A 13,706-nucleotide genomic window follows, 5' to 3' on the forward strand; every position below is an offset into this window, starting at 1 on the left:
GCCGGCAGAAGGAGCCAGAGGTCTTACTTTAGGATCTGGGCTGCGGGGCCCAGCAGGATGACAGCGGATACAGAGGGGAAGGGCATGGACCCACAGCACGAGCAAATACAGGGTGGCAAGTACACCCAGTGCTCTCCAGGCTCAGGACATACCGACCTGGTGAAAGTGTCGCATCCTCTCTCTGTGTTGGGGGAGGGGGACTGAGGTACAGAGGGGAACCCAGAACTTTAGCATCAGAGTCCAGGCTCTGGGCACCAATCTGTAGCTCTGGCCTCAGATCTATTCTCTTTCAGCCCCCAGGTGCTGACCTGCTGAGCACAGCGCTCAACCTGGTGGTAGCCTCAAGGTTGCTCGGGAGGTCCCATTTAGTGTCAGGGCAGAGCTTGGGCTAAGGCTGAGAGGACCAGAAAATCAGCGAGGAGGGGCCCAGGGCTGAGGGGAAGAAGCAGAGTTAGGTCTTGGGGACACATTTAACCTCATGGCCTTGGGGGTCAACCAAAAAAGGGACATGGAAGGGGATAGAGCAGAAGGAGGCAAAGTCCTCTCACGGGCAGAGCCGGGGAAACCTCCCTGATGGCAGCACCAGTGACCTGCTAGGGACCTGGGTGTCCCCAGGGTAGACATGTTGGCCAGGACATGGGCAAAGGCTGTTGATGAGACATGGAGCCCATTTTCTGGTGATCTTACGCTAGTCTCTGCTCTTGCTGGGCCTGCGGCTGGCCTCTCACAACCTCTGCTCGACACCCAGACATTAGGACCCCTTGAGATGCAGACCACCCCTGCCCTCATCTCTGGTGTTGGAATTAGGTGAGGCTGGTGTGAGCCTGTGGAGCTATCACTGCTGGGCCAGGGAAGTAGGAAGGGGATGGAGGGGGGCCAGCAGGGAGACGGGGAGGAGATGGGACAGTCCCCCGGGGCTACCTGGGGGAGACCACAGTGCTGGCAGCATGTGGCCAGGCCCCAGCAGGAAGCAGCTGGTGCAGTCAGTCAGAACACTCGGAGGGTGTTTTAGTGAAGGAATTTATAAGGCGTGGGTGTAGGAAAACCATGAGAGTGCAGTCTCCTCGTCCTCAGAGCTCCCCAGGTTGGAGGGGCCTCAGGGGAGAGAGAATTACTGGAACCCAGAGACAAGAGAGCTTCCTGACAGCTTTGGGACTTCTGTTCAGTTGTTGGAGACAAGCGGCCTGCCTGGTCCCTGCTGAAAGAGAAGAAGTAGGGTTGTCTACCCTGACCACCCACAGGCCCTCACCTCCAACCCTCTCACCTGCTGGTCAATCCCAACCAGAAGCTGAGGGCAAGGGGGCCATCTTGATAGTCCATGCTGGTCAGAGAGCAGGTGGCAAAAGGTGGAGAGGGGGTCTGTAGCGGGACAAGGAAAACTAGGGGTGGAGGGCACTTTGTGGAACAGGTGGAAGACCTGGAGCTTTGCTGTCTCTGTGTCCTGGTCCCCTGGTCCCCAGTGTATCTACTGACACTCGGGATGGGTAATGGGTGGCCCTTCTGAGTCCCCACCCCGCTCCCCCTCTGCTCTGGATGCCAGACCCCGAGAGGCAGAGTTGGGGCCTCCAGCCTTGCTACCCCCAGGGCAGACCCAGCCTCCCCTCCTTGGGAACCCTAGAGTTGGGCAAGAGTTTTCTCCCCAGTACCTCTTCTGCCTTCTCATCCTCCTTCTTCTTGCGCCAGAAAATGTAATATCTGGGTCAGGAAACAGAGTCGACAAGGGCCTGTCAAGGAATAGGTGTGTTTTCCTTGGGGATGCTGGGGACAGGAGAAGTCACTCACCTTCCTCCAGCTATGACTGCCAGGGGCAGGGCGATGCCGAGGCTCACTGCCCACACGACGCTCCTCTGGGTCCCAGCTGCGGGTGTGAAAGGAGAAGCCAGGGGTTTGTGGAGAAGTCAGGGCCATCTTGGCTCAGAGGGAAAGCCACACTCTTTCTTTATTTTAGCTATCCACTCAGTCACTTGTTTGCTGAGCACCTACTGTGTGCCCAGCATACACCAATATGAATGAGACCTGATCCCTGCTCTCTAGGAGGGAGACAGGCAAACAAACGATTATGGTGTGGTGTCTAAGGGAAGCGGGGTAGAACGGGGCAGAGCAGGAGTAATCTTGAGGAGGGTTGATGAGCCTCGGGGGTGGGAGCGGGTCAGAGAAAGCTTCTTAGAAAAGAGACTACCAGCTGGACTATAAAGACAGTAGGAATTCAGTTTAGATTGTCAAGCTGCAAAACTGTGTTCCAGGCAAAGGGCACGGACTGTTCAAGGACAGAAGCATGAAGCTGTCCAGTGTGGCTGGGGAGTCCAGGGGTGCGGAGGTGAGCAGGAGCTGCTCACAGAGGGCCTCCCGAGGCGGGTGGACTTTATCTGGGGGCAATTGGGAGCCAATGAAGGTTATAAGGTTATAAGGGAGTGTCACAGGCAGATTTACTCCTTGAGACAAAGTTCTTTGGTTGCTGAGTAAGACGTAGCCAGGAGGGCAGGCAGATGGTGCTATAATGCGAGGGTGAGATGAGGATGCCTGAAGAAGAGAGGTAGATGCTGGAATGAAAATATGGCAACACATTCAAGAATTATTTCGTAAGATTTGGTGATTACATGCACTGAGAAAGGGGGAGGACAATTCCTGGTTTAGGAGACTGAGGTCTTGAGTGGGGTTGTTTGCTAAGAGGGGCCCTGAGGGAAGAGCAGATTTGCGGGGTGGAGATGGGTTTGGACAAATCTCCAGCATGCTGGCTTTGAGGACCCGAGGGAGAGGTTCTAGAGGCAGGTGGCTCTATGGCTCTGAAGCTGGACACGTGGAATTGAGAAATCTCGGGAGGTACCCCTTCACCAGGGACAACGGAGAGCAAGAAGAGCCCAGGGCTCGATAGAAGAGGAAGATTATCTAGGAGGAGACCACGACAGACCCGGGAGGGGGGGTGGGGGCGGCTGGAGGCCAGATGGGCCTCTGGCTACTGACCTGGGCAGAGAGTTGGCTCTTTGCAGGTGAGGAAGTGTGCCCTGCAGTTGGCACAGTTGATGACCTCCAGTGTGGAGCGTGGGTCTGGGAGAGGGGATGGGCAGGAGGCTGAGAGTGGGCTCGGTGCTCCTCACCTCTCGCCCATTCCTGGTCCCCAAAGATACTCACCACAAGAGCTGTTGCAGGCTGCCCAGGAGGTTAAGATGGGAGAGAAACTGAGGTGCTGGGGAGGCAGACAGAGCCAGGAGCGGTTGGGGTGTGAGCAGGAAATGCAGGTGGGAGAAGGAGTGGACAGGCACCCAGTACATGGGCGGGGATGGGGGCTCCCGGGGAGGGTCTGGGAAGGGCCACTGACTGCACTCTGCCCTCCTCCTCGGTTCTGGAGGGATGTGGAGGGCTGAGTGTGGGCAGGGCCAGCCCCACCTCTCACCCTTCTCCTTCAGCTCCTCAGATATTTCATTCAGCCGGTCGAGAAATAGCTGCTTCTGGACACGAACCTCTTCCAGAAGTAACGGTTTATCTGGGTAGGGTAGGAGGGAAAGGGTGCTTTGGCCACCCACATCTCATAGGTCAAATCAATTACATAGCTTTCTCAAGGTTGGGAATTCAAAGCAGTTTTTCTCAAACATAAACTCCGTAAGCAGCACACAGATAGAGGCTGTAACTGCCCCACCTTTCACAACATCTCCACGCCCCAGACCCAGTGGGTCCTCTGCAGTACTTTGGAGAACCAGGCTTTGTCAGCACAAACTTGGGGACCCGGACACCGGGCTTTCTCACCATCTCGAAATGTCTTAATGGCTAAATCTATGTGATTGAATAATTTGGCTGCTTCTTTTTCCAAATGGTCCTGACCTGAGAATGGGATATGAAAGGAAAGCAAGTCAGGGAAGTAAGATCTCAGGGCAGGTAAAGGGGCCTGGGTCCCTGGTCTCCAGGCTGTGCCTTACCAAGATACCAGGGTTCCCGAAAGACCTGAGGCTCTAGGAACAGGGAGTGGAGGCTTTGGGAGAGCTCTGAAGGTGGCCCTGGGATGCCCCAAAGAATCTGCAGGTCATAGTCAATCAACGCAGGCAGTTCCGGCCAGCAGTGCAGACAGTTCTTCCCACTGGCCTCAGCGGCAGGCAGGAGAGAGCCGAGCAGGAGAAACAGCATCTTCTGGGGTTTCCCCTCTGTGCCCTTGCCACCCTGCTTGGCAGTTCCACATGGAACGCTGATGCCTTGTCCCCCTGGGAACCACATTCTCTTTGCAGAACAGAAGTAAATTCTACAGGATAAGGTGAGGGCCTGCCATGGCAAGAACTCAGGCTTTGGCATCAAATAATATCCTTCTCTGAAGATGCTCCTTGGGGAGGGTTGTGAGGATCAGAAATACTCGTATGGTTGTGCTGCTTTGTGGCTGGTGCTCAGCTCTCCTGATGGCATTTACCATGTACGAAATAGTTCAACAGTCTGAAATTTGAGAGGTCAGGAGAGAACAGCACCAAGAAAGGGTTGGGTATGTATAAAACCTGAATCACTTTTCCACATAGAAGTGTTCAGCCATGGGGAAACTTACAGAACATGCATCTTTTCCATGGTACACATAAACTGGCAGCTGTCTCATGCTGACCAAGCCAGAGGGGCTTAGACAGCTACTCCCATCCCAGTGGAGATAGAGGGTATAGACAGAGTTTCAGCCAAAGCCTGGGAAAACAGAAAGAGAAGCCATCTTTGGGGCAGCAGTTCTTAGTTGCAATGTGTATTGAAGAAAAGCAAACTCCTTACTCTTCAGTAAAGAAAAAAACCAATGGGATCCTTTTCACTCCACAGCTGGTAAGCTTGGCCCTTCCATGCCACTTGTCCAACCAGCTTCTGAGTGTCCCAGGCTGGATTATGGGCAGTCGAAAGCCATCAGGCATATGAGAAGTATTTCTTATGTGACCAAGAGACAAAAGCAATAACAAAAATTAAAAATAAAAGCAAAGAAAAACCACAGGAAAAATGAAGTGCGCAAAGACACACGGTGGGAAGCAGAAGACTACTTAGAACACTACTACAATTAAATGGATCAAGTATTGCTTTTCTCAGACAAGAAGAGGGTGCTATGTAAAAAAGAAAAGCCAGAGAATAAGAAAGAGTTATTGGAGACTAATAACATGATATCAGGAATTTAAAAATTCCATTGAAGTGTCGGGAGATAAAGTTTCAGAAATCTCCCAGACAGAAGTATTAAACAAACAAACACACAAACAACCACACAGAGATGAGAAAAAGGAAAAAAAAGATAAAATTAGATAATCAATCTATGAGGTCCAATGTCCAGCTAATACAAGTTTCAGAAAGAAAAAACAGAAAATAGAGGGGAGGGAATCGTTTATAACAGAATTTGGGTGGGAGGAATTGTATCTTTCAGGGAGAGGGATCTGGAGAACAGGTATCAAGGTTGCCAGAAGAAGTAGAAGTTGAATTGGTAAATTCAAGCTGTGTTAGTAGATAGGCTCTGAGATGAGAGGGTGATTTTGTACCACAAAACTGTTGTTTTCCCATTGGCTTTGGACAGTTTTGGGGTTATAGAATTTGCCTGTTTTTGATCCTACTCAGGTGATGCTTCTGAAGAGGAAGGCTCTGGTTCCCGGGAACCAAGGCAAGGAAATCGGCTGCTCCCTCCCATGATGACCTGAGTAGGGCTCAGAGCACAAGCATGAACGCCTGCTGCTTACTATGTCTTCTGAGGTGGCCCCACTCAGCTCTCGGGGGCGGGGGCGAGGAGAGAACAGGTGACTGACATAAATGATACAAGAAAGAGATTTTAGAAATGAAAGACATGAATTTCCAGATTGAAAGGGCCCACTGGAAAGGCATCCAGGGCTAGGAATAAGAAATACCACACCAAAGCACAGGAAAAACAGACCATGTACAATGGACCAGTAATCAGAATGTCTTCAGGCTTCTCAAGAGCAATATAGGAAAGTAGTAGAAAATGGAAGAATGCTTTCACATTCTGAGAAAAGTATTTCCATCTTAGAATTCTATACTCAGTAAAGCATTGGTCAAGGAAGAAGAAAGGCTAATGCTATTTCAGCTAGGCAAGGTTTAAAGTTGACCTCTAGTGCCTTTTCTCAGAAAGCTATAGAGAATGTGCTCCTACTAAGCAAGCAAATCAAATAAAAACAATGGCACAAAAGTCAGGAAATGGAGAATCTAATTATGCAGAGGGTTGAAGAGAACTTCTATGGTGACAGTCAAGGGACACCCTGGGAGGACGAACAGTCCAAAACTGTTTGGTTCTCCCTGGGTGGGGAAAGGTCAGCTCCCTCTGGGCATTGGGTTCCTTACTTGGGCTTTTGTTTTGGGGGTAAAATGATCAGAGTAGAACTTCAGTGTGCTTCGGCATGAGGCCATGAGGAAACCCCAGCTTATGTAAAGAGAGTATTCCACAAGATGAAGTTATACTTGGTAGACTCCTACACTGACGTTTGGCGATAAAGCCCTAGAGTGCCAGAATCTTTCTTTCCCTCAATTTATGCTTTTTCTTTGGGAAACTTGAGAGGAGGGCATGATTCAAGTGTCACTTTTTCTGTGACTAATACCACGTCTATGCATCCCTACATCCTAAGCACCAATTGGCTAAAGTGGTCCGATTCTTCGAAGTGACATTTAAATGTAAACTTACAGAGACTGTAGGCTTGGGGGAGCTTTTAATCCAACCCACTGCCTATGGTTGATAGCTTTTCACCTATTCATTTTGTAGTTTCCACTTGTTTGTCCTGATTTGTTCTGTTTCTAATTTAATTCAATTGTATGTTGTGTGCTTGGAATGAATGAAGAGTCACAATAATAAAGGCAGGCTTTTCCATTTTCTAGGCATCTTACTGTTTTAGAACTTTGATCCTTATGTTGAGATCACATCCATCTTGTTTTATTTTCAGTCTTTGGGGCATGTCTAATACCTCTGGCACAGGGCAGCTCATCCAGTGTTTGCAGACAGATATTAAGCTTCTTATTTTGAAGCCAACATCTTCTCTCCAGCCCAAGAGTTCCTTTTGGTTCCCATCTTAGAATCTGGTTTCATGTCATGGAAAATTCTGATTGCTCTTTTCTCAAACCACTTCTGTTTGCTTTGGCAGGACAAATTTGCAACTGGATTGCTTTGACATTCACTACGTTTGTGTTTGTGTCCTCCAACTTCTTCACCTAGTACAGATTTCCCTGTTGCTGCATAACAAGTTACCACAAACTTAGTGGCCTGAAGCAACATCCATCTATCGTCTCGTGATGTATATAGGTTATAAGTTTGGGCTTGGCTTAGCTGGGTTCTCTACTCAGGGTCTTGCAAGGCTGAAATTGTGATGTTATATATCATCACCTAATCAGGAGTGAAATTCCTCATACTCACAGTGCAGCCTCATGCTCAAGGGGAGAGGATTATACTGAGTGTGGACACCAGGGGACAGGAATCTTGAAGAGCATCTCAGAATGCTTCCTATCTCATCCCTAAACCCCAAATATCTACAATTTGGACCATTAATGATGTCACCAGCCTCCCTTCCCACATAATTACTCACCAGTTTGGATTAGGAAATTGTTACTCCCCACAGTCCCTTAGTATGAAAATAAGTTAGTTGGAGGTATAGCTGCAATGCAGCGCTGACACTAACTACCAGTAGGTAGGGCACACATCATAGGTTAAGGGCAAGTCCTTCACTTCAGACAACAGCCACCAGCTCTGGGATCCCAGGCCACCTTCACTGCAGATCGACGGTTACAAATTACGTGGGTTCTCACTCACTCATCAGTTTTGGTAATTCACTAGAAAGACTAACAAAACTCAGGAAAGTACGATACTTATGATTACAGTTTTACTACAAAGAATACAAGTCATGAGCAGCCAAATGAAGAGACACATGGGAAAAGTCCGGAGTGTCCCAAATGTGAAGCTTCTAGGCCGTCAGGGTGCATCTCCCTCCTGGTACATTGATGTGTGTCACAAGCCAGGAAGCTCACCTGAGCCTCAGTGTCCAGTATTTTTACTGGGTTTCGTTACATAAGTGTGATCGAACCATTGACTATGTGATTAAATTCAATCTTCGTCTCCTCCTCTTCCCTGTAGTTTAGGCTGATGCCACTTTGCACAAAGTCTCAACCCTCTAATAACCTGATTGTTCTTTCTGGCCTGGTCAGCCCACATCCTGAGTCGTCTCCTTAGCATAAAGCCACTAATAAGTCCACCATAAGGAGCAAAGACACTTCTATGACTCAAAAATTCCCAACATTTAGAAATTACCTCCCAGGAACCAGAGATGAAGGCCAGCCAGATTCTGTGTTACAACAACAGCACATAAAGAGATTATTACTTGTTAACATTTTGGCTTGAATTCAGCTGGATTCAGGCTCTGTACTGCTTCCGGGGTCCCTTGGGATTTTCTGAAAGTCTCTCAAATTGCAGGCACAACTTTTGACTCACAGGTGTGTTGTGGGGATATTAAAATAGTAGTAGCGACAGATCTAGGGACAAGTGAAACATTACAAGGACATCCGTCTGTGCAAAGTGCAGGACCAAATTAACTCACTTGGTTGGCAAAACTGTCTTGGAGGTTATTGACCTGTAAATTCTGTCCTGTTGTTACAAGGAACCTTGGTGGAAAGAATATTTGATAAGTCCAAGAGGTTGTTATCTGCTCGGTCAATGCCTTTTTAAGAGGTTAGATTTAGTTGTTTGGTTTTTCAATGAAAAAATTAGAAAAAAATTCCTCACCAGATGACCCATCATAAATGAAATATTCATTTCATTTTCTTTCTGGTTAAAACTCATGTCTTGAAATGCTTTGTTGTATCTACTTAGAATGATCAGTGGGGACGCCTGGGGGGATTTCTCCTACAGAATTTGCTGGTAGAGAACATTAAAATTGCATGAAGCCACTTATGTAATTTTAATGACTATCAAAAGAATTTTGACTGGAATTGGGAGGAACTTAAAGTGAGATCCTTCTTCTGGGAAAGGTTGAAGCCATGGTCCTTTAGCATTCAAGGAGCAAGGTCAAGCATCTCTAGGACATTGTCCTGTTCATCCCTATTGCTGGGCAGAGACATTCTCTCCACAATCCGGGGCCAGAGGGTCTGCAAACAATGAGCTCTTGGCCATCTCCTCGCTGCTCCTAGAGAATCATGTAGGGCTAGAGATGAGCATGGCCTTAAAGGGATTCAGTGCAGCCCATGTGTTCCTTCCAGGAGGAATGAACTGAGGCACAGAGTGGGACCCAATGAAGGTTCAAGTTCAGACCTGTGTCTTCCAGACCAGTGCTCATCATTCCACATCTTACATTCCCTACATAGCTAGTTTTTTTTTTTTTTTTTTTAAGATTTTATTGGGGAAGGGGAACAGGACTTTATTGGGGAACAGTGTGTACTTCCAGGACTTTTTCCAAGTCAAGTTGTTGTCCTTTCAATCTTAGTTGTGGAGGGTGCAGCTCAGCTCCAGGTCCAGTTGCCATTGTTAGTTGCAGGGGGCACAACCCACCATCCCTTGCGGGAGTGGAGGAATCGAACAGGCAACCTTGTGGTTGAGAGCCCACTGGCCCATGTGGGAATCGAACCAGCAGCCTTCAGCATTAGGAGCACGGAGCTCCAACCACCTGAGCCACTGGGCCGGCCCTACATAGCTCGTTTTTGTTTTGTCTTGTTTTCCATTTTATGGTCACTGAGCTCAGCTCCTGCATCTATAAAGCCTACTCGGTTTTCTGCATCCCATCGTGATTTCCACATCCTCTGATTTCTGTAGTGGCCATGTTTATGTTTTTCATTAGGTAGTTAGTTGCATGCTGATTTGGGACACATTTTCTGTTGTTGGTTTAAAATATCATTAAAATCCAGCATAAGCTGTGTTTCCTCCAGGCCTTACCAGCCTGCTTTTAAATATAGAGTCACTATCTCAATAACATGTCTTCAGGTCATCTTCTTTAGGCACGGTCTTGGCTCTCTTTCCTCTCCTGCCATCAGTAGTTTGGGCAATCCTCAGGACTTGTCCCCCACGTAGCCATGAGCAGTTTATACAGCTGATCTGGGGTGCCTCCCCCTCTCCGTGGAGGTGAGCTATACGGGGCCACTCCTCCAACACCATGTTCTCAGTTTCTTCTTCCCTGTTTCAGACGCAGGGGCCCCTGGCTCCCTGCTGAGAGCCCACGACTCTCCTGATTGCCTTTATGAAAGCTGGACCCCAGCCACTGCCCTGGGAAGAAGGGGAAATGGCTCCTCTCATTGAGCCACAAGTCCAAAGCAGAATGTCTGTGTTCTACAGCTCTGGGGTGATTCTGATATCACGAGATGTGCAATAGCCCTTGAAGCAAGCTTGCTCATCTCCTTTTCCCCCTAACAGTTAAGTTCTTTATCCTGAGGATCCTTGCACAAAAGGATGTGGACTTCCAACAAGTCTTGGACACAGGTCTGAAATCTAAGATACATATGACAGGTAGAGACAATGGCTGCATTTATACTGGTCAGAGGTGGTCTTGATGGGACAAGCATCCAGTTCCCAAATGGGTATTGATTTTCCCTGGAGAAGCAGGAGAAAAGGTAAAAGACCCCCAGGCATGAGATGTCTCTACCCTTCTGTGGGAATGACTTTCAGTTTTTGGTGTTCGCTTGGGGCAGAGCAAGGCCCTTGGCTGCTGGAAGCCCATGGCTATGCTGAGGACCAGAGCATTTTTCCTCTGGCGAGCTGGCCATCGAGACTGTTATAGTGTACACCTGACACTATAGAAACGTTGGATACTTTGAAGGACAAAGGGGGCTCTCTGCCCAGACGTGCTGCCAGAATATGTTCTCTTTGTCTGGGAAGAATGAGGCTCCAGCCTTCCAACATACATTTCTCAGGACTGGTGACACTGCAGAAGGCCTGGCGTCTCCTAGTCCAGATGAGTGGCTGCCCCTCTGGGCAGGCAGGATTCTGCATACTGATCCCTGGGTGGGTCAGGGTAGTGCAGCCGTTAGGAGCCCTGTCATAGGGTGACAGAAGCTGTGGTCCCTGAATCTTATTAGTTACATTTCTTTCCTTCCAGGGAATTTTTCCAAAGAAAGCAGGGCCTTGTCTCCCACCCACATACTCTTGGGCAATGGGAACTGGCCACTCCCCCATGACAGGTGGGTCTAATTCCGCTCCCTTTGATCTGGGTTGGCCTTAGTGACTTGCTCGCTGGTCATGAATGGTGACTCTTTGTGACTTCCAGGGCTAGTTTCAGAAATGGCCATGCAGCTTTCCTGGTTCTGTTGAGAAGCTCACTTTCTCTCTTGAGACTCTTCTTCTTGGAACCCAGCCTCCACAGTGGGAGATCCCACACGGTGTGAAGAGGCCACATATGGGTGTTCTGGTGGGAAGTCCCAGCTGAGTCCACCCTTAGTTATCTCAGCCCAGATACCAGCATTTGAGTGAAAAAAACCTCCAGATGACTGGCCAGTTAAGGCTCCTGGAGCAGAGGAAAGCCATCCCCTGGCCTGGGTCCTTTTGCGCAACAAGAGATGAACCAGGGACACAGGTCGATGCCAGGATCACAACACGCAGACTTGTTCATCAACAGGGTAAGGACTCAGCATTATGGTCCAATGGCACGTAATGGAGGGCTTTGCAAAGTGGGATTAGGGCTCAGTCAGGGCAGGAAGCCAACATGGTGGCAGCCTGCTTGTCCCTGTGGGTTCCACTCCTGGGGACTTGTGCACGGAGAAGTTTTGGGTCTCTGAGCGTACTCTGTTATTCCAACCCCATCAGCCACAAAGAGGGTCACAGTCTTAGGCCTCCAGATGAATGGACGCTGTGGCCACTGCCGTCCACCACCCTTCGAGAAGCAATGGAGTCGTGGCAATTAGGCAGATCGGGTTCACTCCGACACCTTGTGGGAGGGAGGAGGTCGGGAATAAATGTGCATACAGTGTTCACTGAATTGGATCTGGGTGTGAAATCTTGCTCGGATATTTCTTTGCTGTATGATCTCAGACAAGTTTCTTCATGTCTGGCCTTCAGGTGCCTCATCTTTAAAACGGGGGTAATTAGAGTGCCATCCACAAACGGGGTTTTTGTGAGAATGTGTCAAGTGCTTGGCATAGTGTACCTCCTTTCCCTTCTGTTTGGAAGGACTTGAATGCACTGAACCTCGTCACTAAATAATGATCGCTACACATTACGAAGTGCACCCAGTGTACCCAGCACGGTGCTCAAATCACAGATGCCTTCAGACACGCACAACCAATGGGAATCCTGCTAGAGACCAGGGTGCCAGGGCACTAGGGGATGGCTCCTCAAAGGAGCCTCTTAGCGTCGTCAGAAAACTCGAGTAGCAGACAGTAGTGCTGTTGAGCTTCCTGTGCTTGGAGCTGCACAGCCATGCGCTGGCACCCCGGGGACACACACACACACACACACACACACACACACACACACGAGGGGCTACGGTGTGCTTCTTACCTAAGGGCTAGCCAGCACAGATCACTAGCTAACTGCTATAGGTATTTGCATCTGGGAAACAGTCATTTAAACACACACGTCAGCAGGATGCTAGAAATTGATTCCTCTGGGGCCAGAGCAAACGGCGATTGATTCAGCACTGACGGCTGTACGTGGTGGGGCTGCTGTGCATGGGGTCCTGCTGGAGGCTTCTCTGGTGACCCAGGAGAGACCTTGCAGCAGAGAAGACGCCTGTGGCTGCTGCTGGGTGAGCTTTGCCAGCCTCCTCCTGTGTCACGCGCAGGATGCAGCCTTTCCCACGTGTCTATGAAACATCATTCATTACGTGCCTGCACTTGCCAAGGGCCATGCTAGAAGCTCCTCAGAGGAGATGGGATGAAGAGGCTCCACCAGGCCTGGGAGGAGGTGAATGATCCTTCCCTCAGGGTTTTTACTTTGCTGAGAAGGTAGAGTGGACAGCAGTGGATGTGGATCTTGGAGCACAGGCTCTGGCCTCGAGTGGCTGCCAGCGAGGGCCAGGTGTGTGGATAGGAGGTGTGTAGGTAGGTCTGCACCACTGGCTCTGCAGGTAGTCGGAGAAGGCCATGCAGGGGCCTCACTGAGGGTCTGTTCCCTTGCTGGGTGCTGGGCGTACTGCCAGGTGCCTGCCAGGTCCTGCTTCTTGCTCCCGTGCTTCCTGGTCAAGTCTCTCTCCCTCTCTTCGTCCTCACCATCTGCAGCCACAGCCAGGGATCCTGCAGCCTTAGGGTTTGTTTACTGGTGTGAAATCCCTGCAAGCCCTGGGTGTCTCCGTGGTGGGGAAAGTGACATCCTGCATGCTCTTGGTGCCTCTCCCCACCTGGATTCTGCATGTCCTCACCTCCTTCCTAATCCCACTGCTTTTGGGGGAAAAACATCTGCTCCCCTCACTTACCACTCATATGCACCAGTGCGTGTCCTTTCTGCGCAGGGTATTTGACATTCTTGTTGTGGAAGGAGAGAACTTATCCTCTGAATTTTAAGCTTCAAGGGGACACAGCTATTATTTCAGAACCTGCTGTGAGCCAGGTGCTTTCATGCACATGGTCACATTTCATTGTTACAGTAATTATATCAGTCCAGGCAGGCAAGGTCGGGCCCTGGCCACACGCCCCCACCTTTCAGTGGCCCAAAGAAACACTTATTTGTTCTTTATGTTACCTATCCATATGGGTTGACTGGGAGTCTGCTGATCAGAGCCACTCAGAGATCTGGGCAGAGAGAGCAGCCGCTCTCTTGGACCTTGTGAGCCATCATGCCAAAGAGAGGAGAGGGCGTGGGAGGGTCTTTTGTG

The 13,706-nt window shown here is 49.6% G+C and overlaps 1 protein-coding gene across 1 annotated transcript; it reads right to left on the reverse strand.

Moving 5' to 3' along the window:
• Positions 1 to 371: 371 nt before the first annotated feature.
• On the reverse strand, positions 372 to 4,116 carry TEX51 (testis expressed 51). Its single transcript, XM_033111476.1, has 8 exons — positions 3,966 to 4,116; positions 3,742 to 3,816; positions 3,392 to 3,481; positions 2,962 to 3,045; positions 1,783 to 1,858; positions 1,647 to 1,695; positions 1,265 to 1,359; positions 372 to 432 (listed from the first exon to the last, which is right to left on the reverse strand). Exons 1-8 carry the CDS (start codon positions 4,114 to 4,116, stop codon positions 372 to 374), a joined length of 681 nt encoding a protein of 226 aa, XP_032967367.1.
• Between the last annotated feature and the right edge of the window lie 9,590 nt (positions 4,117 to 13,706).

The sequence above is a fragment of the Rhinolophus ferrumequinum genome, chromosome 8 (assembly GCF_004115265.2).
Source record: "Rhinolophus ferrumequinum isolate MPI-CBG mRhiFer1 chromosome 8, mRhiFer1_v1.p, whole genome shotgun sequence".
In the NCBI taxonomy this organism is placed as follows: domain Eukaryota; kingdom Metazoa; phylum Chordata; class Mammalia; order Chiroptera; family Rhinolophidae; genus Rhinolophus; species Rhinolophus ferrumequinum.